We start from the raw sequence: 17109 nt of genomic DNA, 5'->3' as shown, positions 1-17109 counted from the left end.
GGTAACTGCTTTAGGTGGCTCGCGATGACTGAAAACATTCCACAGCAACAAGGGCGAACACTTGAGTGCTGGCCGGCTCTTTGCCTCACGAGACTTCCTCTCGACTATGTCAAGCGTGTTGACTCCACTGAAACACCAGACGTGGGATGATCCCAAACCCACAATATCGAGCTATTCGTCATCTCATAGCCCCTCTTCTCAAAGCCACATTACTACTGCGCCCCCTCCTCTTCCTCCTCCGAACCCAATGGATCTTTCGCAGCGTCTGGGTTGCCCCGGATTTCCCATCGTGGGGTTACTGACTGATCGTCTTGCATGTATGCGACCCACACGAGCTACAATCTGGACCATGTTGCCGCCTCGGAGGAGAATGGGGGTCACTTACAACGAACCAACAATGGGCTTCACTGAGAGGAAGAGTCACGGAGGGCGGCACCAATGGCCTCGAAGGGCCACCCGTCGACGGGACGTCAGGACCCAATAGGAGAAGTAGCGCATGCAGTCGGCCAAGTGCAGTTTTCCCCAGACATTCGCGGCTGCTCTGCTCAACGGTCGACCCGCGAGATAGGCCAGGCGGGCCGTTCGAGTGAGACAATGGCCGCGCTGAAAGACCGTAAGGGCTTGATGTCATGCGTTTTCCCTCCGCTGCATCCAGTCCAGGAGAGGGGACCATCGGCAGCGGCGCGGGCGAGCGGGAAAGGGCTGGTGCGGCTAGTAGTCAAGCGTCCGTATATCGGCCCCAGCTCTCACGTTATGTTGTGTCCTGGCTCTCTGGCTCGATCCACTTTGATCGTCGGAGAAACAACGGGTTGATGGACGAGAACTTGACAACTCAGAACAGAGCGGCACGGGATGAGTGGCACCTTTTGGGGGGCTCGGATGCAGACGAAGATCCAATCCATTCAGCCTAGGCAACTGTCACGAATCCATTCGGAGGCTTTAGGCAGCTTCGCCTCGGGGTCCGCGAGGGAGACATGGTTGACTCACTAGTAGTCCGCCCGGAACCGATGATTGTGAACCATGGCCCGTTGATGTTTGCATCCGTGATATGATCTCCCGGTCGTCGGCTGCGAGGGGTTTTCGGTCGCGAAAGTCTCCTTGGAAACTCGCGGGAAGTGGGTATGATCGGAGGGGCGACCGGCAAGCAGCCGGGTCTTCCGGTAGGCGGCTAGCACAAGGTGGGAGTCGGCAGCCCAAATAAAGGCAAGACGAGGAGCATCACCAACGGTTGTATGGTGGTGGCAAGAGACCGGCTCCCGTCCCAAACTCATCATTAGAACCCCCCCCCCCCCCCCCCCCGGTTCCGAGCCAAAGGGAATTACGTCCCCAGCCGGGAAGGGGCCCACCCCTATGAAAGACTGGCGGTTACCCAAACAACTGTGAATGATGACACGGGATCCGCTGATTCTGGCCCGGGAGTCAGTTGACCCCGATAGTGACTCCGGGTGGCGTCGAAACCAATGGCCTGGGTCTAGGAGAGCTGGGGGTGGAAAGGCTTCCTCGAGGTGAGCTTTGAGACACAAACGAGCTCCCCTGGAACATCTCCAGTTTGGGGTGAACGTCGACCCTGAATGACGAATTGCCTTCGAGTTAGAATGGAAGGGCCAAATAACGGCCTGGGGCAGACACGAACAGCTGTTCGAGATGAATGGCGGCAGAGGGCAGACACGTGCCAAAGGGCTGGGTTCGAGGGCGTGGTCATGTTGTTGACGAATGAGCGCTTGACACAAGTCAACATTGCATGGCCGCGCAGGAATGGTTGCAGTTGCGACGAGTTTTTCGTCTGAATGTGGAAAACCGACAACCTGGGCCAATATCCAAAGGATTACTTGGATATCGGGCTTCCCGCGTCGCATCCATTGGGACCGAATTGAACGGGCGACCCGACGTCGTCAATTCGGCTTCATCGCGGTGCCGTGAGGGCAAGCCCAGACGCAGCCGGGTTGAGCGGAGCCTCGCGGTCCTGAAGTCCCCGGAATCGCGAGCATATTCCCAAACGTCGACGAGGAGTGTATGTTTCTCTCCCTCCGTCTCTCTCTCTCTCTGTGTGTGCGAATGCGTTTTCTTGGGGGCGGCTCTCAGATCCCCATTGAGCGGGGTTTGGAGGGTTGGTGACAGACCCTCGAGTGAGTTCGATGAAACTCGAGCGTCGATGTAGATTGGACAACACAGCTCGATCCTTGTCAGCCTTTCTCCACGATCCGCGGGCAGCCAATTGTCGACTCTGCCCCGCCGAAGCAGCCTCGGGCGAGCGGTTCCTGCGCCGTTGACTGAATGCTGAGCGTCTGAGATTGGCAGGTTGAGGAAGGTGAACTGTGGCTCGGCAGCTTGGTGGGTCGTGTTGGGCATCTGGGCAGCGACGCAGCGGTTGGAGAAATTGGTTTCCAAATCCCACTGATTCCGCTGCCACGTACGGTGTTTGCAAGGAGAGATAGTCAGCGCCCTGAAATCTCGTAGGCTAAGGTAGAGTTTTCCCAGGGTTCAGCTGGATGGGGCCTGCGTGGCCTGCGATATTGAGAAAGGTACCGATGCTGGGGAATTGAATCGATGGTCACTAGGCTGCCCACGACAGTCGACGAACACGAAAGGTCAGCAATCCGGGCTGTCGCGGCAGCGGCGATAGTGCCGCGGTACAGGTACGATTGCTTTGGTATTTGTGTTAGAAACAGAACACCCTTTTGGCGATGCCGGCAGGAGAAAAACATGGCAGAATCGCGTGGACAGTTGCGAGCCAGACTGGCGTCCCAATTTGGCAGAAGACCCGACTCATCACCACAACAAACAGAAAAGTTTTCTAGTGGGCCGGCCATCTCGTACCTTCCATTCCCTCCTAAGGTTTACATGCACTCGCAGATTCCCCGAGGCAGGTTATTTAGAGGTAGGTAGCGCTTGCCGCCAGGGAACTTTTGCAGGCGACCGTAGGAAAGTGCGAAGATTTGGATGGTTGGGGGTTGGGGGTTGGGGGTTGGGGGCTGGGGTTGGGCTGAGGGAAGGAATGAAGAGCAACCTGGACCCTGCATGGATACGTACGGTACGCCCCAATTGTATTGGTACGGTAATATTCGTTAGCGCTCGCCTGGGTCGCGCCTGGGGGGCCGTCTCCCGCAGTTTTGGACTGATCCCCCAAGCACCCCCCCTTCCCCCGATAACTCCTGTTTCTCTGAACAGTATCACCCTCCGCCCTTTTCGGACTCATGACTCCATTGTGTCGCACAAGACCTGGAGATTTCCTTGGCGGCCCTCCCGTACCCCCGCAACCTGCGAGACCTGGGAAGCTCTCGAGGTTGCGCTGTGGGTGGTTCGTGGGACACACTCGGAGTGACTGGGCCATCCCACAAGCAACCCGTCCGTGGTTTCCCAATCAGGAGACGTCGTTCAAAACCGGCCAATCACAGAAGGCCGGCCTCGACTGAATTTTCAGCGAATGGATGAAAACGGGTTTGTCTCGGGCCCTTGGGGGCGACCATCCCTCTGCAACCCTGGCGTTGGCCACTGAAAAAGCGCGCGCAATTGACAACCCCGACCCGAATGGCTGACTTCAGCAATCGCTCCATCCGCTTCGACTGCTCGCGATGTTTGACGACGGCGCAGAGGGGAGCATTTGCGCCCCCTCGCCTCTTCGCGTCCCTTCACGGCCCGCGGGGGGAAGCAAGAAAGCGGCCAGATACACGGCAGTTTTTGCGTGGGACATGTGGGCTTGTTGATGTTCATGGGCGTATCACGAACCCACGATGACGCTGGTACGATGCTCGACTTGTGGATGTCTTGAATCGATGGACCCTTCGGACAGGAATCCCGCGTGGACGAATCCTCCAGGTGATTCACCCCCTCCCCGCTGCTGTTTTCTTTTCTGCGACTACGCTCGCGGATGGACCACTTGGCGTATCCCTCGGACAGATTTGCACGATGCAGTTTGTCAATTGCCAGCCATGCGTCGCAACGTCGCCGGCGCCCAGATAGTAGTTGCGAGCGTCTTGGCTGCTCACCCTGCCACTGCACCGATCCCACTTGTTCACGCCGTTTTGTGTGGTGCGCACTTGTCACGACAGCAGACGCCAACACAGTCCCCGCGTTTAATGCCCGACCCAACCTGACCTCTGCGAGCTCAGGACAACGCACAAACCTTGCACTGCAGCCCTGGAACGAAGGCGCAGAGCTCGGCAGGCCATGCCAGCCGGCCCTGTCTCCCCACTCGCCAATCGCCCAAGACACCCCAGGAGCTCTCACGCACCTGTCTTCGCCTGCCACTCACACACACACCCCACGTCACCCCTCGCTACCCCCCTGTTCTAACACCGTAAACCCGACACCCTCTATAAACCTCCAGGAACCCCATCGTCCCACCTGGATCGGGAATCTGCCTTCCCCCACAATAACCAACAGCCCCTTCATACATACTGCTGCTCTAGGAACAGTAGCCGCAAGAAGACACCTTCACACTCACACACACACAACACATACTCCGCAAAGTATTCACCGGACACTGTCACCTGTCCCTCTTTATCCTCCTGCAACGACACAGGCACACCATCATCACCACACATCACACACCACACAGCCCAGGATGGCAACTCCATACCCCAGGAGAAAGCCGTCGACTCAGTCTGCTTCCAGCAACGACTCACGCAGCCAAAGGAGTAACGACTCATACACATCACACTCTACGGCACCCACGTCGATCTACTCGTCACCATGTCCTTCAGACCTCAAGGACTCACCGTGCTCGACAGATAGCAGTGCCTACACCACCAACGCGGCCAGGTATCAACACACGTACGACTCCCGTGACGATGTCAGCCCGGCTACCTCGCTCTACCCCCGCTCGTCGGTCGATACGTATGCCTCGACGACAGCCTCACGTGAGGAGATCGACGTCTTGGACACCGAGGAGCTGGTGGACGACTCCTGCAATGCGATCCCACCGTTACCGGTCTACAGGCGTGAGGTTGTAGAGCACAACGTCCGGGCCTCGACACCTCAAGACTTCGCCAAGCTCTTCCCTTCGCAGAACCGCCTGACGATCCGCCACGATGAGTTCACCTCGGACGGGAACATGAACCTGCGTATCGACACCGTGGTGACGGGGCGGAGGAGGACGGCCATCCAGCTTTTCCACCTACGCATGTACGACTTGGCAAAGCGGGAGTTCTCTCTTCGACGGTATTCGCGGGATTCGGGGCGCGAGGTCTGCAGTGCGAAGCGCAAGTTCACCGAGCCCGCTGGTGTTGCTGCTGCCACTACTATTGGGAAGTCTACGGCCTTGGCGATGACGACGACGGAGGAGAAGCCCACGCTGAAGAAGTCCGTTTCTGCCGCGCTCCGGACACTTGGTGGAAGGAAACCTGGTTTACGCCGCGCGAAGTCCATCGCATCGACGACCACTAGCCGCCCCGACACGGGTTACTCGACATGCGAGGGCGACGAGGATGACTTTTTCCTCGACGGAGCTAACATGTCTCGCCTGTCGCTCGACGGCCGCCTGGCCAAGAACAAGGCGCAGCGGCCGACCGCCACCAACACCATCAAGCTGGAGTTCAGCAACTACGCACGCGTGGACGTCAGCCGCCGTGGGGGTAAGGGCAACAAGCGGTACGACTTTGAGTGGTGGGGCCACAAGTACAGCTGGAAGCGCTCCGTCGACAAGCAGCTCGGCCTGGTGTCGTTCCACCTCTTGCGGGACGGGGATGTGAGCGCGCCGGTCGCGCACATCGTCCCGGAAACGAGGTCGCCGACCCAGGTCCAGGCTGACGACAACGCCGGTGGCTGGGTTCCGCCATGCTTCATGTGGATCGCTGACGAGACGGTCGTGGAGGCCATTACGGACGTTGCCGAGTAAGTTTTATTTTTCTCTCTATTTCTCCTATTTTCCCTATCTTTCACATTTTTCCATCCCTATTTCCACTAGTCATGATACTAACTTTCCTGCCAAGCGTCATCATGGCCACGGGACTCATGGCGCTCGTCGATGATTGCATCAAGGAGCGGTGGCAGACCAAGAAGGCCCACCGAATCCCGATGCCGTCGACCTTCAAGTCGGTCAACTTCGAGGCGGTCAGCCCCAAGGCCATCGTCCGGCATGTCTTCGGCCGCCGGAACTCCAACAACCACGGTCACACGCGCCCCACAACGCCGTCTAGCCCGCTCCGATTCGCGAATACCATCGCGCAATAGTTAGGCATCCTCCGTGGCGGATTTTAGCCTTTCTCTTCTTTTCTGTTTCCTTCTTGATTTTCTTTTCATTTTTTTCTTTCCACTCATCGCTTTGCCGGCTGACACCCCCCCCCGGTCCCCGGCAAAGGGTGATGTCGGAAGCAACCCCCCCGGCGGAGCCCCTGGATCGGCGCCACGTGTGTTGCTGCCCGATCGGGGACCCACACCTTGACCCGATGGCGCTCCGAAGGGCTGGCACCACCACCACCTTGGCCCACGCCACTTTTGCCGTGCTGCCGTCGTTAACGGGGTCGGTGTGTTTCTTCCGCTTGGGGATGGTTGCCGTTGTGAATTCCCTTCTCCGGTCTGTTTTGCATTTTTTTGGCTTTCTTTTTGGACTTTCTTTTTCGCCGTGTATCGGAGCGCTCATCCGCGCCGTCTTCCGAACCCCTGTATTAAAAGTGCCTTTTATTTTTCCTTGGGTTATTTCCTTTCTCTGTTACCTGTCTAACGGCACATGGGGAACGGCGTTGTGATTTTCACTTTTCAACTTTTTCGACACAAAAAATGAGCAGCTTGGACTTTGGCTTGGGTTAATTTGGGTCAGTCTCTCGGAGCATTGGGCGGGTTTGCATGGCATGCGCATGGTGGTACGACACCGGGAGTTGGATTGCATTTTCCTAGTTTGTTGATCTTCCCCTTTTTCTTCGTGGTTCTCCTTTTTATTCATCGTTTCCTATCTCATTAATCGGCGGCCGGGTCTGCTCTTATCTTTCTCTTACGGGCATGGCAAGCAATGTGGAATGGCTTTTATGGAATGATGGAACAAACCCCGCCAGCGCATTTGTCGCTGTGGGAAAACGAAACGTGTATTGGATAATGTAGTTACGCAGGCGCACACCACAGGGATGGCGGCACGCTTAGCTTTCTTTTTGTTTCTCCCTCTATCACACTCTACGCTCATCGTCAACCCATTTCCCTCTTCCCTCCTCTCCAATAGGGGGGACGAGCAATGGATGACATGGCATGACACGGCAGACCAAACAGATATGATCTCTTTTGTCAGACTACGACAGATAAACAAAACACATCATCTTCGACACCTCGATGTATCTATTATGTACTTTATATATCAGAAGCGTGGCATCACCCGCAACAACAAATCATCTACTATCACAACACAATTCACTCTTCCATCCACTCATGGTGCCGTCTGGTATTTGCCAATAACCGAGAAGACATGTGTTCCTCTCTCATCTGCTCTCACCCAACGCCCAACAACAGCACCCCATCCTGCCCATACCTCACCCACAACCATCCCATCACCATCACCACACAATCACAACGCCCCCCGCCTTCTGTCCCACGGTAAGATCACACGATACACAAAACAACCCGCGTACGGTCCCGTACCACCTCCTTCCCATCAAATCAGACCAGAGCCCATTACATCACATCCCATCACATACCTCCGTCTCACACCCCACTCCCACTCCAAAGAGACACAAGAGTTCTTTCGATTCCCTTGTCTCGTCTTGCCACTGTGCTACAAATGCAATACCACACACGGTTCATCCCGAGACCGTTCTCAACCAACCATATCTTAACCGATCGGGCTGGACTAGAGTAAACCAGACCAGGATTTGATAACCTTCGTGTGGATGAGATGGAATGGGGGGGGATGGGATATGCTTATTGTTCATTTACAGTAGTTAATTATTCACCGAGAGAGAGGAGAAGGAAAAGTAGGAGAAAAAAACAAAATTTCTCACCGCCCACTCTGACCCAAGCTAGCTAAACACCATACAGTATGTAATACCACGCTCACATGACCGACCCTACTACCTACGATAGCTATAACCAAATCCGTCATGGTGGCCCACCAACGGGGTCAGTCTTTCTTACCCCCCTCTTACTTCTCTGTTAGGTACCTCAGAATATCACATTCCGCCTGCACGCATCACGTTTCATGCTACCGTCGACAGGAACCGAAAACCACCCATGGGGAACTACCGCTGTGTCGAAGTTGTTGCATAGGAGCATCATCTATCCACCAATTTAACGTGGTTCGCACGATTCACGATGCATTGTAGAAGGGACAGAGAGCTAGAAACACGGTAGTAATCATTGCGCGGATCTATTGTCTAGCATTAAACTCGTTAAAACCCCAACTCCGGTAGAAAAACCACGCCCAAAGCGACAGCCACAAAATAAACAAATCACAGCATCCCATGAAACTAAGACGGGCGGATCGTTCGCCCCATGCAAGAAACCAAACCGCCGACCTTGTCCGTTCGCGTACCGTTTCCCAGCTGTTTCCCGTGTAGCATCCACTACTCCGAGCCCGCGCCGTTCGCCAGGGCTGAGGCCAGCGCACCGCTGTCGTCCTGGTAAGAGTCCCAGTTGGCGAGAATATTGCCGATCTTGGGCGAGTTGGTGAGACGGTACACATCTTCGAAGTATTCCTTGGTGATGGCAAACGGCCGGGCCGTCACGTTGGGAATGTACTTGCCCACCAGTTTGCTGGGGTCGATCGTTGTCTTGTTAATCTTCTTGAGCAAGAAGCTACGGAAAGGCTTGACACCCGAGCGCAAGAACGTCGAATGGAAGGGCACATCGATACCCTTGAGGGGGATGGTGGCATGGCCGCGTTCTAAGTCCAGGGGCTTGGGCTTGGCGAGCGTCTTCTCGGCGCAGCCCTTGATGATCTCAACCAACTTCTCCTTGACCTCCTCGGGCTGAACGCTCTTGCGCAGCAGCTCAATGTCGATCTGAGAGATTTTCAGGTAGTTGCAGACCGAGCCAAGCGTGTCGAGTGCGCGGAGGTCGCCGGCGCAGACGTACTGCATGTTGATCACGTTCAGGTTGACAATTTCGAGCAACCAGCCGGTAGTCTCGGCAATATTGCTGACGACGAACCGAAGGGCCTCCTCGTTGAACGTGTCGCTGATGCGGCCCGGATTGACCGCGCACATGCTGTAGTTTGACCTTCCGTGCGCGTCGCGCTCCACGGCAACCTGCATGGTCAACCCACGGTAAAACACAACGGATACTAGCGACTCGATGGGCATGACGTCGGCCAGTGCGGCCAATGCAGAGTACTCGCCGAGCGAGTGGCCGGCAAAAGTGCTATCACGCGGCACCAGACCCTTAGCCTTCATGTCCTCAAAGCTTGCCTTTTCCATCAGCGTCAGCGCCGGTTGCGTAAACTGCGTCGCGGACAAAAGACCCGTTGGCGAGCGGTACGTGTAGAACTGCGTCTTGTCGGTGATCTCCTTGAAGATCCGCTCCGACTTGATAGACCCGTCGGTCGCCACGGTCTCGAAGGTCATGGCCATGTAGTTCTGGCGGATGGCTTTGCCGCGGGGCCCGCCAAAGTGGATAGTGAGTTCCTTGGGGTTGTTGCGGACAATGTTCGTAATGGCGAAGCCTGCTTATGTCAGTTTACTGTTTGGACGCATGTATGCGGGGAGGGATGTGTGCGACGGGTGCGTGGGGAGGATGTCGGGAAAAGTGCGCAAGAAAAGAAAAGGAAAGTGGTTGACTTACCATATGTGTCCATCAGGTACTTGTCGGCACGATCCCAAACCTCCTTGGCGACAGGGCTGCTGTCGTATAGGTCCATCCCCATGCCTTGCTCCTGAGAACCCTGGCCAGTGAAGACGTAGGCTGTCACGGGCTGCTCAATCTCAGCCTCGCCAAGTAGCACTTTCTCCTCCGTGTCCTTGTTGATAACCTCCACCTTGATGATCTTGCGGCCGGCTACCATGCCCACGTGCTGCAGCCTGACATTGATTTCGTCGTTGGGCAGAACCATGCCCGTGAGGGACGCGTGGAAACTGCGGACACGCCCGTTCTTGTTCTCCGCCGCCCACGTCTCGACCAGGCTGCGGACAGCTGCGCTTGAGAACATGCCGTGCGTGATGGTGCCTGGTAGGTTGGCGTAGGCGGCAAACACGCGCGAGACGTGTATGGGGTTGTAGTCCCCAGACACGCGGGCGTAGTTCTCGTTGGAGGCCGGAGCGCGGAGCGGGAGAGGTTTCTTGCCGCCCAGCGGAATGGGGTTTTCAAAGTAGACCGGCTGCTCGATGGACGAACCGTGGCGCTCAAGATAGTCGATGACCGGGTTGCCGCGCGCGTCGTTGGTCTCGTAGTCGACGCTGGCCACCTGGATGATCTCCTTGGTCGGCAGCTCCACGAGGACCTGGCCCCGAGTCTCGACCCGGCTGAAGACCGACCGGTCCTTGAAGCGGACAAGGCTCTGCAGGCGAAAGATCAAAGTCTGGCCGAGCAGCTCAATCTCCGGATTCGCGATGTCGTCCATGATGAACCAGCCCTTGGACCGGAGGACCGCGACGTCCTTGGTCGTTTGCAGGTGCACCTCCATCGGGGTCTCCACCTTACGTTGGAAGGTGTTCTCGAAATCGGTGTACACGCCTCGGTACAGGAACTGAGAGGTAACTTCCATGACGGGCTGGCCGTCGCGCGTGATGGTGCCGCACACCTCGACCATCTTACCGGATTCCTGGTTGATCACAGCATTGACTTGAGCCGTGGTGGTAACCACGTCATCTTTCTTCAAGGGCTCGGCACCGGGCATCATGCGGAACTGGTTCGAAAGATGGACCAACTTGAGCAGGTCACCATCAATGGTGCGGGGGAAGATCGGCTTTGTGATGGCCTTCCAGCCCACCACGATGGCAAAGTCCATTGGCGCGTACATGACCTTTTCCGGCCCGTCCACAAATGCTTCGCCCTGGTTTCCTACGGAATGGACAAAGTCATTAATGGCTGAGCTAGTGATGGTGGCTTGGCCGCCGTCAAACTGGCTGGTGACGTCGGCATCCAGGTCCAACGGGTCATTACCGAACCACGCACGCCAATAGAACTCTTTGATTCGATCATTGCGGTCCTCCATGACCTCGTGGATGGGGGCATAACCGGCCTCCGGGCGGTACACGAAGCGGAGTGGCAGGACCACGGGCTGACCCAGGGCCGTTGTCTCCTTGATCATGTTGACGACGATCTCGTTCTTGCCCACCAGCTTGACCTCGATGACATCCACATACTGGTCATGCCTCGGCTGCTCCTTGACCACGATCGTCATTCTGGCGGGGTCATTCGGATGCAGGATGTCGACGACCAAACCACGAACGGGCGCAAAGATCCGCTTGATCGGGTTGGTCTGGTACAGTTGTCCCTGGACGATCACATCCGACTGGAGCAGCGCATAGCGCCAGTTCTGGTTCGAACCAGCAAGGATCGAGATCCAATCCTCAAGCGGCGGCAACTGGGCGGTCGGCGCGGAGGACAATCGGTACGTGTTCTTGTTGGTGCCTTCCGAGACAGTGAGGGCCTCGAAGTCGTCCGAGATCTCCGTTTCAAAGAGCTTGCCACCAAAGTATTCGACAGTGGGGATCGTGGACGCGTCGCCGCCGTACAGGTCCTTGGTGAGGCCCTCGATGTGGCCGTTGTGGATGCCGTCCAGAATGTCCTTGACCGGCTCGTCGACCTTGGTCGAGTGCTTCGCAGCCATGGGGCCTTGCAGAATGCAGGTTCGTTCCACATCCTTGTCAATCACGGCACCGAGGTCTTCCGACTGCCAGAGCGAGTCCTTCTTGAAGAAAAACTCAAAGTTCTCGTCTAGCGCCGGCACAAATGTCACCGGCTTTTGTCCGCGGCGCATGCAGAGCAGCAGGAAGTGCTGTACATCCTGGGCGTTGATCAGCTGATTTTCAGCCTCGGGGTATTGCGAGAGAATGCTTTCGATGGCGGAATACGGCTCGCTGAGGCCCGCGGGGCTTTGAAGGCGCGAGACCTGGCCGGGGCCCGTGGTAAACCGCTCCTCCACTCGGCCGATGAAATCGGCCGTGAGCTTTTGGAAGGAGGGGTCGATCCAGCGGGCCTCGTCTTTGACATAGAGAAGTTCCACCATGCGGCGGACAACCTCGCCGTAGGTCATGTCCTCGAGATCGACGGCCTTGCCCTCCTTGTTTTGCCCAAACCAGACCTTTTGGAAGTCGGCGTTCAGCTTCTTGATGATGTATTCGCGTTTCTGCTTCAGCGCAGGAACCCGCTTCTCCTTGGGCAGGCTGAAGATTTTGGCGTCCATCTCAGCCCAAAAGATCACACCGCGTGTGGCAAGCTTGTGAATGGGCTCGCCCATCTCGGAGCGCACCGTGATGACACCGCCCGCTGGTCCAGTGTATGTCTTCTCCCAGTCCTCGTCGTCAAGACCAGGAGCGTTGACAATGGCTTGCTTTGCATCCCTGCTGGTGTGGGCTTCCTTGGCAACCATCATGCGGCTGCCAAACAGGCAACCGTCGTACGGCATGGGGGGGTAACCGTACTTGGTGGACCACGCGCCGGTGAGGTACGGATACGTATCATCGGCACCGCCAAAACCACTGCCGGCAACAAGGACGATGTTCTCGTGGCGGCGAATGCGCCCATACATGGCTAGAATGGGCGCATGGAAATCCTCGAATGAGTGATGACCGCCTCCACGGCCACCCGTCCACTGCAGGATGACAGGGAACGTCGGGTTAGCCTTGGCAATGTTGATGACGGCCTGGATGGCCTCGCTCGAGCCGGGCTTGAACGAGATGTGCTTGAGGCCCAACGTCTCGATATACTCTTGCGCAACCTCTATGGACGGGACGCCGGCGCCGATGGTCAGTCCTTCGATGGGCACACCCTCCCCGCGCAGGCGGGCGAGCAAGGGGATCTGCCAGCCCATCGCGCGGGGGTTGACGTAGATCAGATTGACGCTGATACCACGGCCTGGGGGGATTGCCTTTTCGATTTTGGAGATGGCCGCGGTCATCGTCTTAGCATTGTAATAGCCACCGCCGGCTAGCTCGATCTGGTACCCGGCGTTCATGGTGGCAGCCACAAAATCCCAAGGCACCGTGGAGGGGGTCATGCCGGCGACCATCAGTGGGGGCAGGCCGAGGAGTCTGCTCATTTTTGTGTCCACGTAGGTCTTGCCGCTGGACGTCTTTACGAGCTTCGGGCCGTACTCCTTGACCCAGTCGACAGCATACTTGATGGCATGCTCTTCGTCGCGGTCGAAGAGTTCGGATTTGTAGCCAACCTCGGTCACCGTGCCACTCACCGTGCCAGCTAGAATGACACGGACGCCCGTACCATCCTTGTTCCGGCTCGTTAGAACACCGAGACCTGAGATGCCTCCCGGACCAAAGTCGAGAACGTGGGTGGCCCCGGGGAACACGGTGGCCCTCTCCCAGTTAACTGGATCATTGGTGATCATGCGGACCAAAGCAGGTACGATATTGCCGGTGACCTCATCCCGCATGTCCTTGCCGGTGTTGGTGTTGTACACGGGGATACCGAGGCGCTTGACGTCGATCTCGACATCCTTGAGGTCGTCCGCAATCAGCGCAGTCGCTTTGGCAAGGTACTTGCTGTGGAACGGGGCGGTGATCGGTAGGAAGCGGTTGACGAACCGAACCTTCCTCTGCGTATGAGGGACGCGGTTTTGGTCTAGACCGGTTGCGGCCTTGACTCGACGAAGCTGGGCGTTCAGACCGCACAGCGAGCGTGGGGGACCAGCAACAACCAAGTTTCGCGGGCTGTTGATGAGGGAGATAGAAATGTGTTGCTCCTCCGGAAGATACTGATTCGTTTGGTCGATGTGCTTTTGCACATCGGCCTGGGGCAGGTCACGAATGCTTAGCATGGGTGTCGGGGCACCTTCTCCGTGGCTGATCGAATCCTGGAGCATGGACGGGCTGAGGGACGTTATCGGGAACGTCTGTTGGCTGCGGGCACCGATCCAAAACAGGATCGTGAGGCCGGACTTGGAATACTCCTCAAAGGACTCCCATGAGTCTGCAGCCGCTGTGATGGCTGCAAGGACGACGCCTTGCGAATGCCCGGTAGTCCCACTAATCCGCTCGCGCAGCACGCCAGGGTGCAACCCAAGCACCTTGGAGGTGACCTGGTAGTGCGCCAGTTGCACAAGCCCGATGAGGGGGAAGCTCACAGGCGCCGAGACCAAGTAGTCAACGTCCGGGGTTAGCTCCGGGTGATGAAGCCAGCCGAGAACGTCCAGTCCCTTTGAATACATCTTCTCTGCATTCGGGTGGCTAGAAAGTGTCCGCAATAACTCGGCCGAAGACGAGACCAGATCGCCAATGAAGGCAGGATATGTTGAATAGAGCTCCCGAAGCTCCTCGAAGTACTCTTCGATGTTCCCTTGGCCGCCAAAGATGTTGTAGATCTTGGCTTCGCCATCCTCAGCTGCACGAAACAAAGCCGATTCGTGAGTCTTGATCGCACGGTTTGACGCTGCCCTCGCGGCGTAGTAACTGCGAATGACTTCGATTTTCTTGGCATCGATGCCCGGGAGGGACGCCACCAGGGCGTGGATATCATTCCCGCTGAGGAACGTCCTCTCGAATTCATTCAAAAGAAGCTTGAGAACTTCCTCGGCCGAGCCTTGCGCATCGTCTTCCCCAGCGGAAACCTCTCGTGCAACATGTCCCATGTACCGGGCGGCCAGCTCCGGAACCGACGAGGGCTCGTCATCTTGGGCCAACTCATCCGTCGGGGCGGGGAGACTGGCGATGAAGCTATCCTTCAGGCGGGTCGCGTGGAAATGGAGGCCCGTTGGTATTGAGAAGGAGGTTTCAAGGGACCCGTGGGAGACCGCCAGCTGACGCAGTGAGGCGGAGGAGCGGGGGGTGACGGCGCCGGTCTGGGGGCCTGTCCCGTTGCCGTTGGTCTGGTGCATTATGTATATGGTAGGGTGGTGGTGAGGGGTATCTTGAAAGTCTTGCGCTTCTTCTTCGAATGTTAGTTGAGTTTTTGATCCTCGACCGCGGAAAACGACAGAAGACTAATTGCAAGTTTGGGGCGAAGAGAAAACCTACCGAACGCAACGGAGAGAGAGCAAGCAGAAGATTACAAAAAGTGTCTGCGAAAAGATGACCAGCCGAGGCAAAGCACCGGCGGGAAGGTGTCTAGCAATCGAATAGAATTGGGAAGGACCGGGAAGGATTGGGAGGAGAGTTTGCCCGAAGGGGGTTTACGACCAACTTTGTGGTCTTTTGGGCAGATCCCGCGATTTCAGGAACAGAGGTTGAGAAAGGATGAAGAGGGGGGTGTCAAGAGGAGAGATGGGGCGGTGGCTCCTGCTGGGGGGTTGTTGATTGGACGAGAAAAACTTAAGATCCTGGTTTGGAAGGGGAGGATGGGGAGGCCAGGGGCGTCCGCTTTTAAAGGTCGAGTGTGGTTCACCTCAACACAAAGCGCTAGGTCGCTACGAATCCAAGCGTAATCTTGTCGGTGACGGTTCCCCCTCGGGCTCGCCAAATTTTTTGGATCTTTGTTGGGGAAGGGCGACTCCCGCGTCTGGCGTGGCGCGCACAGCCAGAACCCCTGCTCGAGAGCCATGCAGGCGGGGCATCCCAGCGTGGGCCTCAGACTCCAAGTGACTTTGCTCAAAACCGATCTGGCACCTTTTGTGTTGTACCGGTTGTCCCCGCCTTCAGATGGACCCACAACAAATGCCCCACCCCTCCAAAAACGGCCTCCTCACACAGACCCCACCAAAAAAAGCAGTGGACCGAGAGTTACATGTACTTCCTTTTTTTCCCTGTAATGAGGGCATCGCCGCACACAATCTATCCATCTCAACCCCAATGGATCTCTCCGTATCTCGGGCTTACGGAGCAACGAAGCGGCAAGGTTGAAAGAAGCCCGGCTGCCCGGCTACATACCATCAGGCTCTCAGGTTGCCGATGGAGGCCATCAGGAATCTACCGGTCCCACAGATCTTTTTTGGGTGTACCTTTCGGTCGCTACACGTGGACCGTTGAGTGTGGCCCGGCCAAAATGCTACGGTGGTGGCCTGAACTTCGATCCGCGGTAACCTCCACTGCCTGACTACCGACGTGTTCTGATACTGCATCTCCAGATGTCATGATTCCGTACATAGATGGCACACCACAGGTCAGAGTTCGGGCCCTATGACTTGTAATCCGATAAGGAACAAAAGAACCAGCACAGACATACTACATCCGATCTACCCGACTTGAGTTAGACAGTTGTTTCTGCCTCACCTCATCGCGACCGACCAAGTTTGTCACTGTCCGTGTTTTCAGGTCCCGCTCTCCTTTCTCGGCGCCGTTCCACTTTTGAGCACAAGGCCGAGTTTTTGCATAGCAATGACTTGCAAGACCTCCCTCCCTCACGTCAACGAGCTGTCATATCGTCCACACATGCATGTCCAGCAAACCTGACAACCCAACGAGGTCGATGCCCAGCTCCGGAGTGGTCTGATCCAACTTGGGTACGTTAGCGGGCATTGCGGGGACTTGTGGGCCGAGAAACTCGTCTGGGATGTTCGGCGCAGAGAATATTTCCGTGGATAACAGCGGCGGAATGGTCGGAATTGCTCGGCGGTGGCGGAGAATCACTAATCGAAGCCGGTCGTTTGCACTACGAAAAGCGTTGGAATGGAAGAAATCGAAGGGGTGGAATGCCCCTAGTTTCTGTGGGCGTTGGTTGTGGTGTGTTCTGTGTATCGCGAGTTTGGAGATCCCAAGCCCCCCCAAGCCGTGGGGTCACAGCCCGGCGGACGGGAGGCTAGTCCTATTTGAGCCTAGTTTGAAGTTTGGTTGAGAAGCACCTGCAGATTGTCCTGACGCGACAGGGGGGTGTTACCCAAAATTCATTCAACAGTTGCATACTTTCGACGCGGCGCTTTCCAGATTTTCGCAGTGACGCCCAGGCTACTCATGAGCGCTGGGACGGGAGTCGAGACCATTGCAATTGTCGACGTCAAAGATTACGGATTTCTTTGCGAGTTTCCTGAGGATCGTTCTCCGCTCTCCTTGCAGAAAGAAGCCTCTACCTCGGGAATCCTGGTTAAGTTATAATATCGGGCCCTCCTCCAGTGGCGTCCCCCGCCGCCCTGATCTTCGTTTCTAA

At 56.7% G+C, this 17109-nt stretch overlaps 2 protein-coding genes across 2 annotated transcripts; one reads left to right on the top strand and one right to left on the bottom strand.

Moving 5' to 3' along the window:
* Window positions 1-4564: 4564 nt before the first annotated feature.
* C8A04DRAFT_37513 (uncharacterized protein) lies at window positions 4565-6171 on the top strand (the record flags this gene model as incomplete). The annotated part of the gene is made up of 2 exons (XM_062783899.1): window positions 4565-5832; window positions 5931-6171. The coding sequence occupies 2 exons, from the start codon at window positions 4565-4567 to the stop codon at window positions 6169-6171; spliced, it is 1509 nt and encodes a 502-aa protein (XP_062636689.1).
* A 2312-nt stretch (window positions 6172-8483) lies between these two features.
* On the bottom strand, window positions 8484-14908 carry C8A04DRAFT_37512 (acyl transferase domain-containing protein; the record flags this gene model as incomplete). The annotated part of the gene is made up of 2 exons (XM_062783898.1): window positions 8484-9580; window positions 9700-14908. The coding sequence occupies 2 exons, from the start codon at window positions 14906-14908 to the stop codon at window positions 8484-8486; spliced, it is 6306 nt and encodes a 2101-aa protein (XP_062636688.1).
* Window positions 14909-17109: the final 2201 nt, after the last annotated feature.

The sequence above is a fragment of the Dichotomopilus funicola genome (genome assembly GCF_033296635.1).
Source record: "Dichotomopilus funicola strain CBS 141.50 unplaced genomic scaffold C8A04scaffold_34, whole genome shotgun sequence".
NCBI classification, from domain to species: domain Eukaryota; kingdom Fungi; phylum Ascomycota; class Sordariomycetes; order Sordariales; family Chaetomiaceae; genus Dichotomopilus; species Dichotomopilus funicola.
This window is presented reverse-complemented; position numbering and strand designations above follow the sequence as displayed.